The following is a 14419-nucleotide window of genomic DNA, read 5'->3' as shown; positions in this document are numbered from 1 at the left end:
AACTTCTGGGCCATGAGGACTGCGCTCATTCCATTTCTTTCTCTTGTTCTCTTTCTGCCAAGTGTTCTTTTATTCCAAGCCAAGGGGACGAGTGAACAGGCTCTGTGCTGCAAGTGTGGTGGCTTCACGTTTGTTCTATGGATATGGATGTGCCATGGAAGTAGGAATAGGAAAGTTCCTCTCCTCTCAGAGCTTTTGTTCATGTTTACTACTTTTCCCTAGTCTGTAGAGAAACTTACCCATTCTCGATTGCCTTCACAAACGGATGAAAATGATGGTGCATTTATGCTTGCTGTCCTGTCTTTATATTGAACTGCTAGTGTTAACAGCTGCTTTACTGTCCCTTCTTTCAATGGATACTGTACCATTTGATGACAACTCCTAAAATAATCCTCTTGTGGCCCGCATATATGGCGATCATGTTACATGTCAGCTTTCTGAAGCATGAAATCCTGTGTGATTGCCAGGCAACGTGGCAGAAACACACTCCTGGCAAAGCAGCCGAGTGGAACTGTGGCTCTTCAGGAGCCTGGCCCAGCTATAGCCCACAGTCACCTGCTTGCAGCCTTTCCCCGGTAACTTTCACTGGCTGGAACTCATGCTATAGTCTGGTGGGGTTTTTTTTTTAAAAAAACCCAGGCATTGGGGAGAAAAAAAATCAAATGCCCTCCACTCTGGACCCAAGTCCATGTCTGTCTTCTGCCATCAGAAAGGTCAGTTCTCACTTCTGTAGCTTAGAAAGTAAAGGCTGTCTACCCCCTTATCGCTTAACTAGATAAGTTTTGGTTTCAGGTCTTGCTGAGGTGATGGTTTCAGTGATTCAAGTGTTACTGAAGGATGGCCTGAGCCATTGTCCGCTTTCACACGGGCTCAGAGTTAGTCTCATGCACAGGATGAAGGAATGGTACCTTAAATAAGGTGGGATGGCAGCCTGAACTGAGGATGCCACAGAAGAACGTGGAGAAGGACATTTTGTTTGGCATTACAAACTGGCTGTCCTCATGTGGGGAGGTGGGGAAATGAAGTGCTTTCACCGAGCTCTGGTCAGCCATGCTTGCCAGAAGCAATAGGAGAGGGAATGCAGAAAGTTTGTCCTTTTAGAGAAGGAGAGAAGATAAAGTGGTGCAAATCAAATGGATGATCTTGCCTTTGAAGCTTTGAAACTTGCTCTGCCTTTCGATAGATTTAATTTCCTCTAACGCTTATATGCGTATATATACAAAATGAGAGTAAGGATGAGCTCAGTTTCACAGGACCTCTAATCCAGGATTTGTTCTCATGTTCCCAGAGGCGAAAGGCAAATGCATTAAGCCATTTCAACACCTAATGTAGCCCCAATCTCAGAATTATCTTTACAGTTCAGCTGTTTCATCAGCTGTTCACCCTTTTTTAATTCACTGTACAGAATTTAATCTCTATTACAAAAAGAAACCGTAGTAGTATCGCTGTTACAATGCACCTACCCACAGTTCTACGCAAAAGGGAGTGAGTGTTATTAGATTACTAAGGGGAAAAATTGCTTTGGCAATTCTTCAGATGTTTCTTTCAGCATGTGTTAGCTCTCATTCCTTCCTAACTTGTCCCTTATTATTTTATAATCTTTCCATATTCCTATTCCAAATCAATTCTGTCTCTTTCTCAAGCCTTTTATGATGTATCTAAATCAGTTTACTCACTTTCTGGCTATAATCAACTCTTTAGTTGTTCCTTTTGACCTAAACATAGAAGACCTTGGTTTATTCCCTTCCCTTTTCTTTCATGGTTGTTCACCATGCCTCCGGTCACAGACTCAGAGAGCTGCTTCGTTCCTTGTGGTTCAGCTGCCCTTGGATCTAGGATGTGGTTACAGCACATATGTGCTTGGCAGCGTGCAAGACTGGAGCTGGATTCAGTTTTATGGTCAGAATAAAAGATACAGGAGCAGGCAGTGCTTCAGCTAAGAGAGCCAGTTGTGGTTGTGCGATGTATTTTGAAGCACTGGCAATCCAGGACATGTGTGGAGGAGCAAGACAATTTGAAAATAATTTTAAAACAAAGCAAAAACTATGAATGAAAAGCAGAGAGATGTTTCTGATTTTGTTTTTCCAAGAAGTACACATAAACTTAATTTTTCCCACTTCAAATTAGAATAAATTCCTAAACATGATGTGGTTTTCTTGACTCATAGTCCGTGTGTAACTTAGGATGGGAAACAGCCGCAAATGCATGCGAAGATATGCTTGCTTTTTGCAAAGATGTGAGATATTCAGAAACAGGTTCCCTGTATATTTCTCATATCTGCTTTGTTCAGTGCTCACTAATCCGTACCAAAATATTACTAAGAATATGCTTTGTGACCCATTTTAAAATGAGAAGTTATTAAGAGAGTTAGTGTAGAATGATGCTACAGTTGTATTTGACTTAAAGACTACTTTGAAGTGGAAAAAGTGTGCTTCTGACACGTCTGAAATCATATCTAGGTTAAAATGTTGTGCCTCCGATGTCCTTTCACTGGAGACAGTGGTGCAGAGGTAGAAAACAGCGGGTAATGTGTTTATCAACTCTCTATGTGTGAGCAGTGCATATCACTGAAGCTCTACGTCCTTTGGCTTACCGAGCACACCTTGTTTTCTTCTCTACCAGGACGGTTTCACTCCTCTAGCTGTTGCACTGCAACAAGGACACAACCAGGCGGTGGCCATCCTCCTGGAGAATGATACCAAGGGGAAAGTGAGGTTACCAGCTCTGCATATTGCCGCTAGAAAAGACGACACCAAATCAGCGGCGCTCTTGCTGCAGAACGACCATAATGCTGATGTGCAGTCCAAGGTAACGTGGTGCTGCCGTAGAGGTAACAGGGTAGTCACGCGGCTGAGTGCCGATGGGCAACAAACTTTACTTGCTTTATCTTAACAGTTAAAGGTAATTTCTTCTTTGGGGAAAGTTGCTCAACCAGTATCACCAGTAATATATCTACTTTTGCCGTGTTTAGCTACACAGCAATTACAAACTACTTATTTTTCTGCTTTTTGGTTATACCTTCCATTTCTTTGGTAACCAGCTTTCTCTCATTATTTGTAAACTCCAAGACACTGGAATGGAAGCAGAATCACTGCTTCCCTATTAAATAGGATACTGGTTTATTGCCCATGGGAACATAGGTTGAATTTAAAGTTAATGCATGCTCGGTTGGCTTTTCCCATCATTAACAGCATAACTCATTTCAAAAAGCAACATAGTTCTTTGTTTTGCGGCCAGTCTTTAATATTGTTCCTCTTTTTCCCAAACCATGCTGCATCAGATGATGGTGAATAGGACGACTGAGGTACCGAGATAAAAAATTTTTCATTACTCTTTCTGTTACTTATAATTATTTTCTCTGCTCTGTGGCAATATTTCATAATTATTTAGCACTAAAAGTGAAGATATGACCCTTTTTTAATACACAGGCATTCGTGACTCAGCAAATCTATTTTTATTCATCGTTTGTCTTAGAATTTCTTTTTATTTGTGTCACTATTGAAGTAAACTTTTGAGAATTCATATCAGTTCAAAGAAGTCTGAAGCGAGTGGTGGAGCTAAGAGGACAAAGATGCTTTTCTAGCTCAATTTCATTAATTATGAAAATGCACTCACTTGGCCTAACTAAATTAAGGTGTCTGGTTCAGCCAGAATAATGGGTAAAATTCATTTTCCTTCTTTTTACAATAATCAAATCTTCCAAGGTAAAAACTTGTTCAGAGCAGCATCTGCTTATTTATACCATTGTTGTCATTAAGGTCTTTTCAATAAAGTTTTGAAAAGTCCTTAAGGGATAGCACATAATCAGAATTTACCTGCAGCAGATAATACTACATTTCTCATACAGATTCTGGAAATACCAGCTCTTCAAGCACTACCACTAAAAATCATGGGTCTGATTGGCTAGAACTGCGGTATCTCCCCTAAAGATTATTGTCACATTTAGGAAAAAGAATTCTTTCCAAGACTGTGGTCATTCTTTGAATGGCTGCTTTTAAATAATGGAGTTCCTCTGTGAGTCGAGGGAATGAATTTTGAATGCACGCACCCGTGCGGAAGCACTTCACGCCTGGAGTGTGCGCACGTGAGCAAGTCACCAGGAGGCAGCTGGCGATGTGACCTGAAAGGGTGACGGCTTCTCTCTGGCATCTGCCCATGGGCACGTTCTTCACTGTGGTAGACGTGAAGGGGGTCACCTCTCCTTCCCCGGCCGTTGTGTTACTTCTCATTACCTTGCGTTTGTTGGCGGGCAAACGTGTCTGCGAGAAGGCAGCTGTTAATGCAGTATGCATTTGGTCTGTAGCTTAGTGCAGTATCGTATTTGTGTGCCTAATGTCCTCAGCAGACATCTCCCTGGTATTTATCACTACAAGAAGACTATGAATTTAATGAGCATTTGGCTGTTCTTTGGCCAAGAGCACCTGTGTGCTGACAAGGAAGTAAATGGAGTTAGGGTAAAATAGAGGGCTGATTGCTGTATCTTCTGGCTATAAAGTTGGTTTCAGAGTGCAACATCCACCTACATTTCTTTATTCCACAAGTAGTTTAAAATGATGGTTTGTACGCTGAAAGAAATGAAACCTAGTTGAAAATACGGTATAGTCCAGAAGCCGAAAGTGTTTCTCTCTTTCTATAACTAACAGTAAGATCTGATCAAATCAGTGTAAACCTCTTCAGGGAAACCTCAAAAGCAAGGTCCTTGAATTACTTATGAGACTAAAAGCTTGCTCTGTGTTCTAGTTTCTGAAAAATTAATCTTTTTTTATGTTGTTGTCAAGCAATTCCATATCTTGAGGCTGGAGCAGGTTTGCAGGTTCCACCTTCTAGTATTCAAGAGGCTATAAGTAAATTGTGTTTTTTCTGATGTACAGATGGCAAAGTTTCTTCAGATCTTTTGAGATCCAAATTGTATGTAAATACAAATAATTACGATCCTTACACTATGCTACTAAGTAGTTTCTCTCATACACCAAGTTCTTGGGTTACATATTGAATAACAACTGCTTTTTCGAACAAAAAAAAAAAAAAAACAAGAAAGAAAGAAGGAAATACGTTGTCAATATCTCTAATTCTAAGAGCAGTAAAGTAAGAGTCTGACAACTTTTGTGGTCATTTATCCAAAGCCGGTAAACAGATGCAGCCCAAAAGACCCATGTTGCTTCTAAATTGTAATAAGGAAATTCCCTTTATTTTCTTTAAATATGGCTAATATATTAATATTTTCTATGATGAAAGCTACTCTTCCTATTGGCCACTTATTCAGAAGACTGAGTTGGAGAATGAAAGAATGAAGCACTTTTGATAACCTCTCATACGAAAACCACACTCTCTGCTGGAAAGGCTGTGCTCTATTATAGGTGAACTGGATAAGATTGACACGATATATTTGTTTGCCAGCAGCTTTTAAAATCAAGTTCTAGTTAAGCTGATCTTGTATAAGATGATTTCTATAATAAGGGCTGTTTCCCTTTGTAGAGTGGCTTTACACCTTTGCACATAGCTGCGCACTATGGAAACGTCAATGTGGCAACGCTTCTGCTGAACCGAGGAGCTGCGGTCGATTTCACAGCAAGGGTACGGAGCCATTTCTTTCTCTTCCTAGTTGTAATGGCCTATGAAAGTGGGAGTGTTTCTCTGTGTAATTCTTAGGCAAGAGTGAGTGAGGAGCAAAGTAATGCTGAAATTCTGTTGTGTTCCAAGATGTCTTTTTTTGCAGTAATTTTTAAACGTTGCCCCCATGCAGTGCACCAGAGTCCTTGGGAGCTGAGTAGCGACCAGTATTCCCAGCTGAAGGAAGCAGGCTCCTTTGACTAACTCCAGAAAGCTGATGTTCTCATAATGTGTCAACTCACCTCAGCTTTTCTGTCAGTTAGACGTACCCCAGTAATATATGTAGGATTTATTGGCTTTTGCAGTATTTATTACTTTAACTTGATATTTTCACATATAAACATATTTTGAAAAAGTGAAGTAAGGTGTATTGCCATTACATAAATGTGACAATAAAAGTGCTAATTAATCACGACTACTCTTTTGTGGTAAAGAACTGCAGAGCGACATAATACAGTCTCTTCGCCGTTGTATGTGACGTAGTTTGAAGCACGGCATTAGGTGCCATGAAAACCTTTGTTAATCTGTACTTCAACACAGTTACGGGATCACAAGTTTTCTGTTTAATTTGCCAGACACACTTTGAATTACCTTAGGGTTCTGCCTTTCAGCCTGACTTCCTCCTGTTGCCAGTTTGGAATAGCTGCTAATACGACCTCTTTCCTCACCCAAAGCATTTACAAGGACTTTAATCCCAAACAGGACCTACTCCTTTATGCTATTGGCATTACACTGTAGGGGTCACGCATTTGTGTACTCTGTGTGTGTGGCAATGATTTAAACGCATCAGTGTTTTGTGAATATTGACTCGGTGGGACTCTGACATATGTTTGTTTATTTGTCTGACTCTGGGACTGTGATGTTTGCTGCTTTGGCAGATGCGCTTCTTCGTTTATTAAAAAAATCTCGATCAATGAATAAAGATTCTGGCTTAGAAAGGAATGACTAACTCTAGCTTATATGGTGTGTGCCTAGCTCTGGCGCTCGAGTACATTTTTGTTTATTCTCTACAACGTGATGGTCTCATTTTTTGTGATCCGAACACAAATTCACCACCATTATATGCCTTCAAATCCATCATGCTCATTGTTTGTTCTTTTCATGGTGTAGAATGGAATCACCCCACTGCATGTGGCTTCCAAAAGGGGAAACACAAACATGGTGAAGCTCTTGTTGGATCGTGGAGGGCAGATCGATGCCAAAACCAGGGTGAGTCTTTCTATTCCCTGAATATGACGTTGTCCCTTCTTGGGAACGGACTGAGATTTTTTGCTTGCTTGTTTTTGGGTGGGTTTTTTTGTTCTTAAGCCAGAGACTGAGAACACCAAGGTTCATAGCTAGGAATTCAGCTTCAGCAGTTGTGTCTCATTCTCTGTTCTTAAAGTGAGGCGTTAGGTGTGGCGTTATAAATGACTTGGGGGGGGGGGGGGGAAAAGTTCAACTGAACACAGCTCCAGAAGTGTTAATCATTGGCTCCTCACAAGTGTACTCTTTTTGAAACTTGGACCGCATTTAAATTATGACTCCAAAAATGATTTATAAAGAAATATTTTTGTACTTTTTTTTTTTTTTTACTTTTAAAAAAAAAAATCAGAATCCTACCTTTAGTTTCTGGATTTTTATTTGTTTTATGTAGACTGTTTCCTATGGTATCAGACTGAAGAATGGCAGGTATTGGTGACAGCAGGAGGCAGAAATACTATTTCCTTTAGTCCACTGTATAATCTACCTATGTCATACAAGAAAAAGCTGATGAAACTGATCTTTTTGAGGAAATCAGCAGTGGGAAGTGGAGGGTTCGGACTCAGCTAAGCTTTTCAGTCCCCTGACTCCTAAATGTCTGTGCTGGTCATAGTATGCCTCCTGAAAGCTGCTGTAGCAGGCTGGCAGTCACTTTTTATTGGAGAGTCTATACTGGGAACAAGTCACCTACTCTGTGCCAGCAGCCACTCACCTCTTCCACAGACTAACCACAGAGAATTAGGTGACGCTCACTGGCTTCCTCCTCCTGGTGGTCCTGTTGAAATGCCACACAAACACTGTGCTCTTTACGGGTGATTTTGCAGTCATTCAGGACAAAAGAAAACCCTATTGATTTATATGGGCAGGGTTAATTATTTCAAATGGGATTTTGGGGTCACCTAGGAAAATGTGATCGTTTATGTGAACTGAGCTGCACAGGGCTTGTTCTTGAAAGCTGCTGGTTTCTAAGCCCCGACCTGCAAAATTATATCACCAAGTAACAGAGAGTGTTTTAGAACACAGAGTTTAGAGCTGAACACAAGAGGTTTTGTTTAATAAGGTAGAAAGGTGGAAGAAGGTAAAGGTTATTGCAGTCAACTACCCTTGTGGTTGATTCAACCTCTGCAGTTACTTTGATATTAATTACATCAACCATTTGTTGCTTCATAAGCTGGGAAGATGACTGTGATTATCGTGTAATTCTGTATGTGATTATGATTTTGATTTCTGATAATTTATGAAATGATGTAGCTTTTGCTCTTTTTTTTTTTTTTCCATTTTTTTAAAAAAAACTGATGATGATGGGAAATGCTGCCTCTCGTGAAGGTGCGCAGTAAATCACCCCTGGTCAAATTTTCCACAACAAGTGCCTAAAACCTTTTGGTAAAGAGACATGAAATGATTATGACCGCAGTCAGGATATTCCACATACTTCTAAGCACAGTAGTCATACAGAAATGGTCCATTTGGCCTGTGGAATGACAGTATTGAATTCACCTCTTTCCTGTTCAGTATTTAGATCCTTGTTTTAGACAAGTTGGCACAGAGGATTGTAAAAGACATCTTGGGTTTTATGAGGTCAAGGGGTATTCCCTTCCCTGCTCACCTGCAAAGATTGATGTGCAGTTCTGAATGAAGCTGAAAGAACAGGACTTTGCCCACCGTAGGTGGAAGGTGCTAATTTTAGTCTTCTCATTGTTTTGGCTTCCTGCCCTTTGTCAGCTGCTACATTAGCTCAAAAACTCTCAGCACAAAGATGTCAGTGAAAACCCATAGAGGTATCCTAAAGCACGTGTATCCCAGTTTGCGCAGGCTCAGCCGTTTACTCTCGCTTTCATCTGCCTTCTCCCTGCTCAAAGGCACACGGTGGTGGTCAGCTGCGTGTGCTTCACAGTGGGGAAGATTCCAAAGCTTTGGTTTTGCTGTCTGTGTCTCTGTGGCGTGATCCTGTCTTCATGCCAGCTGTTTATATCGTCTCGGTGTCTTTTTCTTTTCCCTTTGCTTTGTCCGCATGCCTTGTGTGCTTTGCTATGGCCGTGAGTATGTAGGGCATTGAAGAGGTAGGTTGTGTGTTGCATGCCGTGCGTACGTGCGGTTTGTGCTTTAAAGGGCAGACTTCCGCCTCCTCCACCTCGGTACTAACATGCTTGCCTTTCCATATCGCCTTTTCATTTCTTCTGAGGAACACTTGCATTTGTTCAGTAGGTCAGATTCACTGAACAAACAGTGGAATTATAAGGACTAGGGTATTTCATTGCTGGATACCTTGGGCTTTTATTCTTGGTCTCCATACTGCATCAAAATAAGCCCTGTGGTTAAAACTCATTGCTTCCATTCAGCTTGTTTTTAACTTTCTTTATTACATGATATCTGATGATGCATAAATTAAGATGCAAAAACTTATTTTAACATATTTTAGATGAGCCTCAGTACTTTAATTTTGCAGAGTTAATTTGAGAAATCTTTTTATGTTTGAAAATGTTCTGTTGGAATGATCTGTGAGGAGCCCCTGTATTGTCTAAAAGAAAAAAAAAGTAGGTTCTTCAAAGGGACTAAATTATGCATGTGTCCTGCTGTTCCGTGGTTAATGTTGCATGTCAGAGGAAAGCCCTGCTTACTGCAGGAATTACCTATTTTTATTTTCTTTACATTTCATAATGTATTTGCTGAAATTTTATGGCATTTCTTACTGGAATGTAAAGATGTAGAATTGCTAGTAAATCTGCTTGCTACACTTACATATTTTAAAACAATATTTCACCTACTTTTTTTGGACAAGTTCTATCAATTTTCTCAGCTAACTACTAAATAAGTTTTTAAAACATGGAATATAATTTGGTTTTTATATTGTGTCTAAAGCAAAAATGTAGACTCCATTCCCAATGATATTAATAGGATACTTTTGTTAGTACTGTCTGTTGTATCTACGTTCATTCTATTTACATACAAGCCTTATCTGGAGTTTTCTTTGCTAAGTAATTAAGGTTTAAAATTTCTTGTGCTAAAACAATGGCGTAAGTTTGTTTAAAATTTTAAAATGTAGCTAAACTTCTGACCTCTTACTGTAGTGGACCGTTGGAGTTGGGTTTCAGAAGCATTTGTGCAGACTGTGGCTAGGAATCAGTGTGCAGAAACTTGTTCTCTAAAAGATGGTGGAAAGTTCAATTTATGATTAAATCAGTGCCATGTGGTCGAGAGTAATGTGGCAATTATCAGTTCTCACTTTGAGAGGTGGAAAGTGTTTACAGCCTTCGTGAAACTTGATCAGGATTATTACAGGGATAATTATGTTAAGCGTTTAAAAGCAGAGCAATTTCAGCATGGCCAATATATATATATTTCTATTAAAAATATATATATTCTGATATAATGGAATAGTAACAGGGATACTGAAGTGTTACTGACGATTAAAGGGTTTTAGGGGTATTCTTATGAATGCAGTTTTTATAATATCTCTATTTTTATCATCCCTCTGTATAAATGGTATAGAAAAAAAAGAACAAGAATGTGAGGCTTTTTTAGGTTTTGTATGCTTTTCTACTTTCAAAATACAGTGTTATTCTCACGCCTTTGTCGCCTCATGGGTATTTCCATTTTTGTGTGACTATGCAAGCACCCTTAGAAGGGGGGCGAACATTCACCTGTCTCAGATGCTGAACTTGTCGTGCACTTTGTGTTCTTTCTGTTGAATCTTGCCAACATTGAAATTATTTTTTCTTGCTGTGGGACTTTTCTTTAGGCTCCTCTTGCAGGCTTTTGTCCAGAATATTTACAGTTGGAAAAAATCCCTGGAATGAAACAGAGCGTCTAGTCTTGGAATGGAAAGCTTATTGTGTGGGAAAGTAAACATGTTGTGTGCCTGGGGTGTGGCAGCTGGAGCTGGAGAGGGGAGTAGATGGGATAATGGTGGAGAGAAAGTCTGGTATGCCATTTGGGTTGGAGAAGGGCCACAGAAAAGAAAGGAGGCTCAGCTGGAGCTGAAAGAAGTGGAAGGTCGGTGACAGAGATGTGTGATACCAATGGGAAAAGAACAGGAAGGAAGCTGTGGGGGGGTGGAACCTGGATTTTTTTGGGTTGGGTTGATTTTTTTTTTTTTTTACGGTGAATGTGCTTCAGACACCCTTAACACTTTTTCTGGGAATCCACTGAGATTTATTTGTAATTATGTCTCCTTTCGTGTCTATGCATCCTGACAGCATAGGCGTGGCGCTCTGCTATTTCCATGTGGCAGTGGGTTTCGTGCCCTAAAGCCATTCTAGCAGGGCCCATACCCTGTCTTGGCACTGTGCTCTTTCAGTGGTTTTTCCTGCAGAAATGCTGCTGCGACATTTTCTCCTAGGCTTCACACATGCGCAGAGCACTAATAATTCATTGGCAGCTTTTGCCATTCCTAAAGCAATGTCAGATTATAAATATCTAATCACAATGCAGATATTCACTATAAAAAATTCAGTGGATTCATATAACGTTTACAAGGGAGCAGGAAGGGATGTTGTACAGATTAGCTAAGCCAGCTATATAGGTAGTGACTATTTAGAATTATTTAAGTTGGTATTTTATTATTCAAGCAAATGCATGGTGTATTTTTTGCTGTATTTTTGCTATATTTTTAAAATTTGTACTTTGAATGGCAGACCTGGAGGAATACTTTAGAGCGTGGTTAATTATGCCAAGACTCTGAGAGCTTAGAGCAAGAGGGAGACTTGCCTTGTTCACTTTTACAGAGATGAGGTTTAGTAGGAATGAAAAATGAACAAACGAAAAGGCCTTTATTTGTGCAGAAAATTTAGACAATTTTGCGTATCTAACGTACAGAATACTAAGATTGTATTTCACCCTCATAAAAATGAGAATATGCAGCTGCAGTTTAGAGGAATTCTTTGACCGTTTAGCCTTTGCTCATGTGCTATCATCAGTCTTCGTTCGAATGAGCACTGAATGTGCGCAACTGTCCTTCTGTTCAGATGCTGCCCATATCGTTTCCCATTAAGAATCTCTCGTAAGCACAGCTTCTTTTTATCTCAGTCTCACTGGTAAGCTGATGTAAAGCATTTTAATCACTGTGAAATGACCCAATAATTTATCTTCCTGAGCCTTGCAGTTAGGAGTCATGCACAGAGTTCAGAATTAATTTTGCAGCTTAAAAAAAGACCAGTGATCGACTTTCAAGAAAAAAAGGCAAAAGTTTACCTTCTATTTTGAGAGCCATTTAAGAGGAAATTAGGAGTGATGGAATTTCATGGCTTCATACATACAGAGAGGATTGTAGTGTCATTTCTAACAGAGACACAGCTGTTGGTTATTGCAAAGCACAAGCTGGGAGAGCACCACATACGGGAACAACGGAACACCAGGTGCAGGATGGCAATTGGAAGATGAAAACATTTAACTTTCCGTTATGTACTATTTGGGATGGGGAAATAAATATTGGACTTCTTAAAATAGAAAATAGCTGAATTTCTTGTCTGCTGGCATGGCAGCCTTTGTGTTTATGGGACATCCATTATCTGGGCTTCAAAGTCTGTGTCTCTTCGACCAAGTGTTGGGTCCTGTCAAATGATGTGTTCAATGTTTGGGTCAGCGTGTGTTCTTCAGCTTACATGGTGTGTACCAGTTGGCAATGGAATGACTAAAAGAGGACATAGGAAAACTCCTGCAATAGACTTCAGGGCACTGAGGTTCACTGCAAGTAGCTAATGGTGCAAAAGAGGAGTAATTTGGTACAACGGTGTGTCTCTTGATGTTGGCTAAGGTCAGTTTATCCTCGTTGTATTATGTACTAACTCTCCTGCTACAACAGCTCTCTCTTTGCAATTTCCCTCATCTTTGAAGAAAACATATAAGCAAAAATAGAATCTACAGGATTGGATGTACAATAATTGTAAAATATACATGTTATTTTCCCCAGGGCAGAAAGAGGGAAGAGAAGAGGGTTATATGGGAGAGCTGCAAAGCATATGGCTTCATTCACCTACTGGGAAGTGAATGGATAGTTAATGATGATGCGTTTATAAAAGTGATGACAAGATAGAATAGGATAGGTAGCAAATTTTTGTCTCTACTTTTAGAGGAAGTTACAGAGAAGAGCTGAGGAGAAATCATGTTTTTTACAGATTTAGTTCTTAGTTTTGTTTTAGCTAGACTTTCTTGTGCAGTTCATATGTTTCTTAGCTTGTGTTTTTCTACTTTTTTCTCTCTCTGGGCATTTATCCTGTTATTTTAAAGAGTTCACACAATTTTACCTTTCTTTTGCTGTTTTATTCAAGAGAATAACATCAAAGTCACTGTGCATATAGAAAGAGTGAACCTCCCAGACTCGTTAAAAATGTAGAGCACAAAAGGCCAGAAACTGGGAAGAAATACCAAATAAATAGCTTTCCTAGAAGTACAGTTGGGATATATTCTCACCTTACTAATGCTAATGGGAATTGTGTGTATGAATCCCGCTGGCAGTGAGATGAAAGTATGCCTCAGTTGTGCATATAAAGACCTGATTTAGGGGACTCTGGAGTTTCAGTGCAGAAAAAACCCACAGATAAGCTAGTTACACCCTGTTCCTTCACATTGACCCAACCTGCTCGGTACTGAACAGCCTTGAATTCTGTTTGTGGCTTTGATCTTGCATCTGTTGAATTTCATTGCAAAGCTTCCATGGAATTTAGTGATGCCTCTGAGGTAGCGAGCGTCAAGGCACACCTAACCCCTTCACATGTTTCTGAAAAATCTCTGGAAGCAGTAGGTAAGGAAGGGAGAAAAATTCCTCTCCGCAGACCTCAGTTCCTCGCTGCAGTGGAGCTTTGTTGCGCTGCTGACTCAGAAAGGTGCTCTGTGCTTTCCAAACTGAGGATAAGGGAGGATCGACTTCCTGGAACTGCCTTTTGTGGAGTATTACAGGGCTACGTTTGCATAGCCAAAATGATTGTTGCAATTGCCATGGCACTGTGCGGTCTAGAGCTACTTTTAATTTAAAAATGTTAGTAGCAGGAGTAAAACGATAGCGATGTAGACTTCCTCCAGACTCCAGCAAGGCAAGCTGTAGATCTGCCTATGAAGCAGGGTCACTAACTCATACTTGAGGCCATGTTTTTGCGTTTTTGATACTTTTTTAACCTAAGTAATGAATCTAACTCAGACCAGTACATCCATCATTTAATCATGCTGTTACTGGATTCTTCAGACGGCGCCCTAGAATAATAACATCTACCTCATCTAAGACGAGCAATGTGTCTCAAAGGGAGAAGGCTTTTCTTGTGATTAAAAACTGTGACCATTTCACCTTCGTAAACCTATCTCTGTGGAATGAGTGTTGATGACTTTTCTGAGTGCATGCTTGAACAGCATCGAGGTCTAATGAGGTGAAAACTGGGGTTTCTATATCGTAATTTTCTTTTTTCTGTCATTCAGCACTAATATTCTTTTGCAACCATTTTTCTTGCCTCATATTTCGTATGTTTTTCTGTATAAAGTCCAAACTGTAGCAGAATTACCTAGAATGCATTCTGTTAGCTAAGTGTTTCACTCACACATCTTTTGCTACCACTGCTGTGATCGTTACTGAGTAAGCAGA

The 14419-nt window shown here is 40.0% G+C and overlaps 1 protein-coding gene across 1 annotated transcript in view; it reads left to right on the top strand.

Annotated features, from left to right (window-relative positions):
• The window catches only part of ANK2 (ankyrin 2), a 159998-nt gene that overhangs the window by 44855 nt on the left and 100724 nt on the right, over positions 1 to 14419 (top strand). The window contains exons 6-9 of the mRNA XM_086464118.1: positions 2623 to 2808; positions 3281 to 3304; positions 5476 to 5574; positions 6721 to 6819. Coding sequence (XP_086320244.1) covers positions 2623 to 2808; positions 3281 to 3304; positions 5476 to 5574; positions 6721 to 6819 — 408 coding nt within the window. The remainder of the gene's footprint in view (positions 1 to 2622; positions 2809 to 3280; positions 3305 to 5475; positions 5575 to 6720; positions 6820 to 14419) is intronic.

This window comes from Leptosomus discolor, chromosome 4 (assembly GCF_034619465.1).
Source record: "Leptosomus discolor isolate bLepDis1 chromosome 4, bLepDis1.hap2, whole genome shotgun sequence".
Taxonomy (NCBI): domain Eukaryota; kingdom Metazoa; phylum Chordata; class Aves; order Leptosomiformes; family Leptosomidae; genus Leptosomus; species Leptosomus discolor.
Note: the sequence above shows the minus strand (reverse complement) of the source record. Positions and strands in the feature narration are given on the sequence as shown.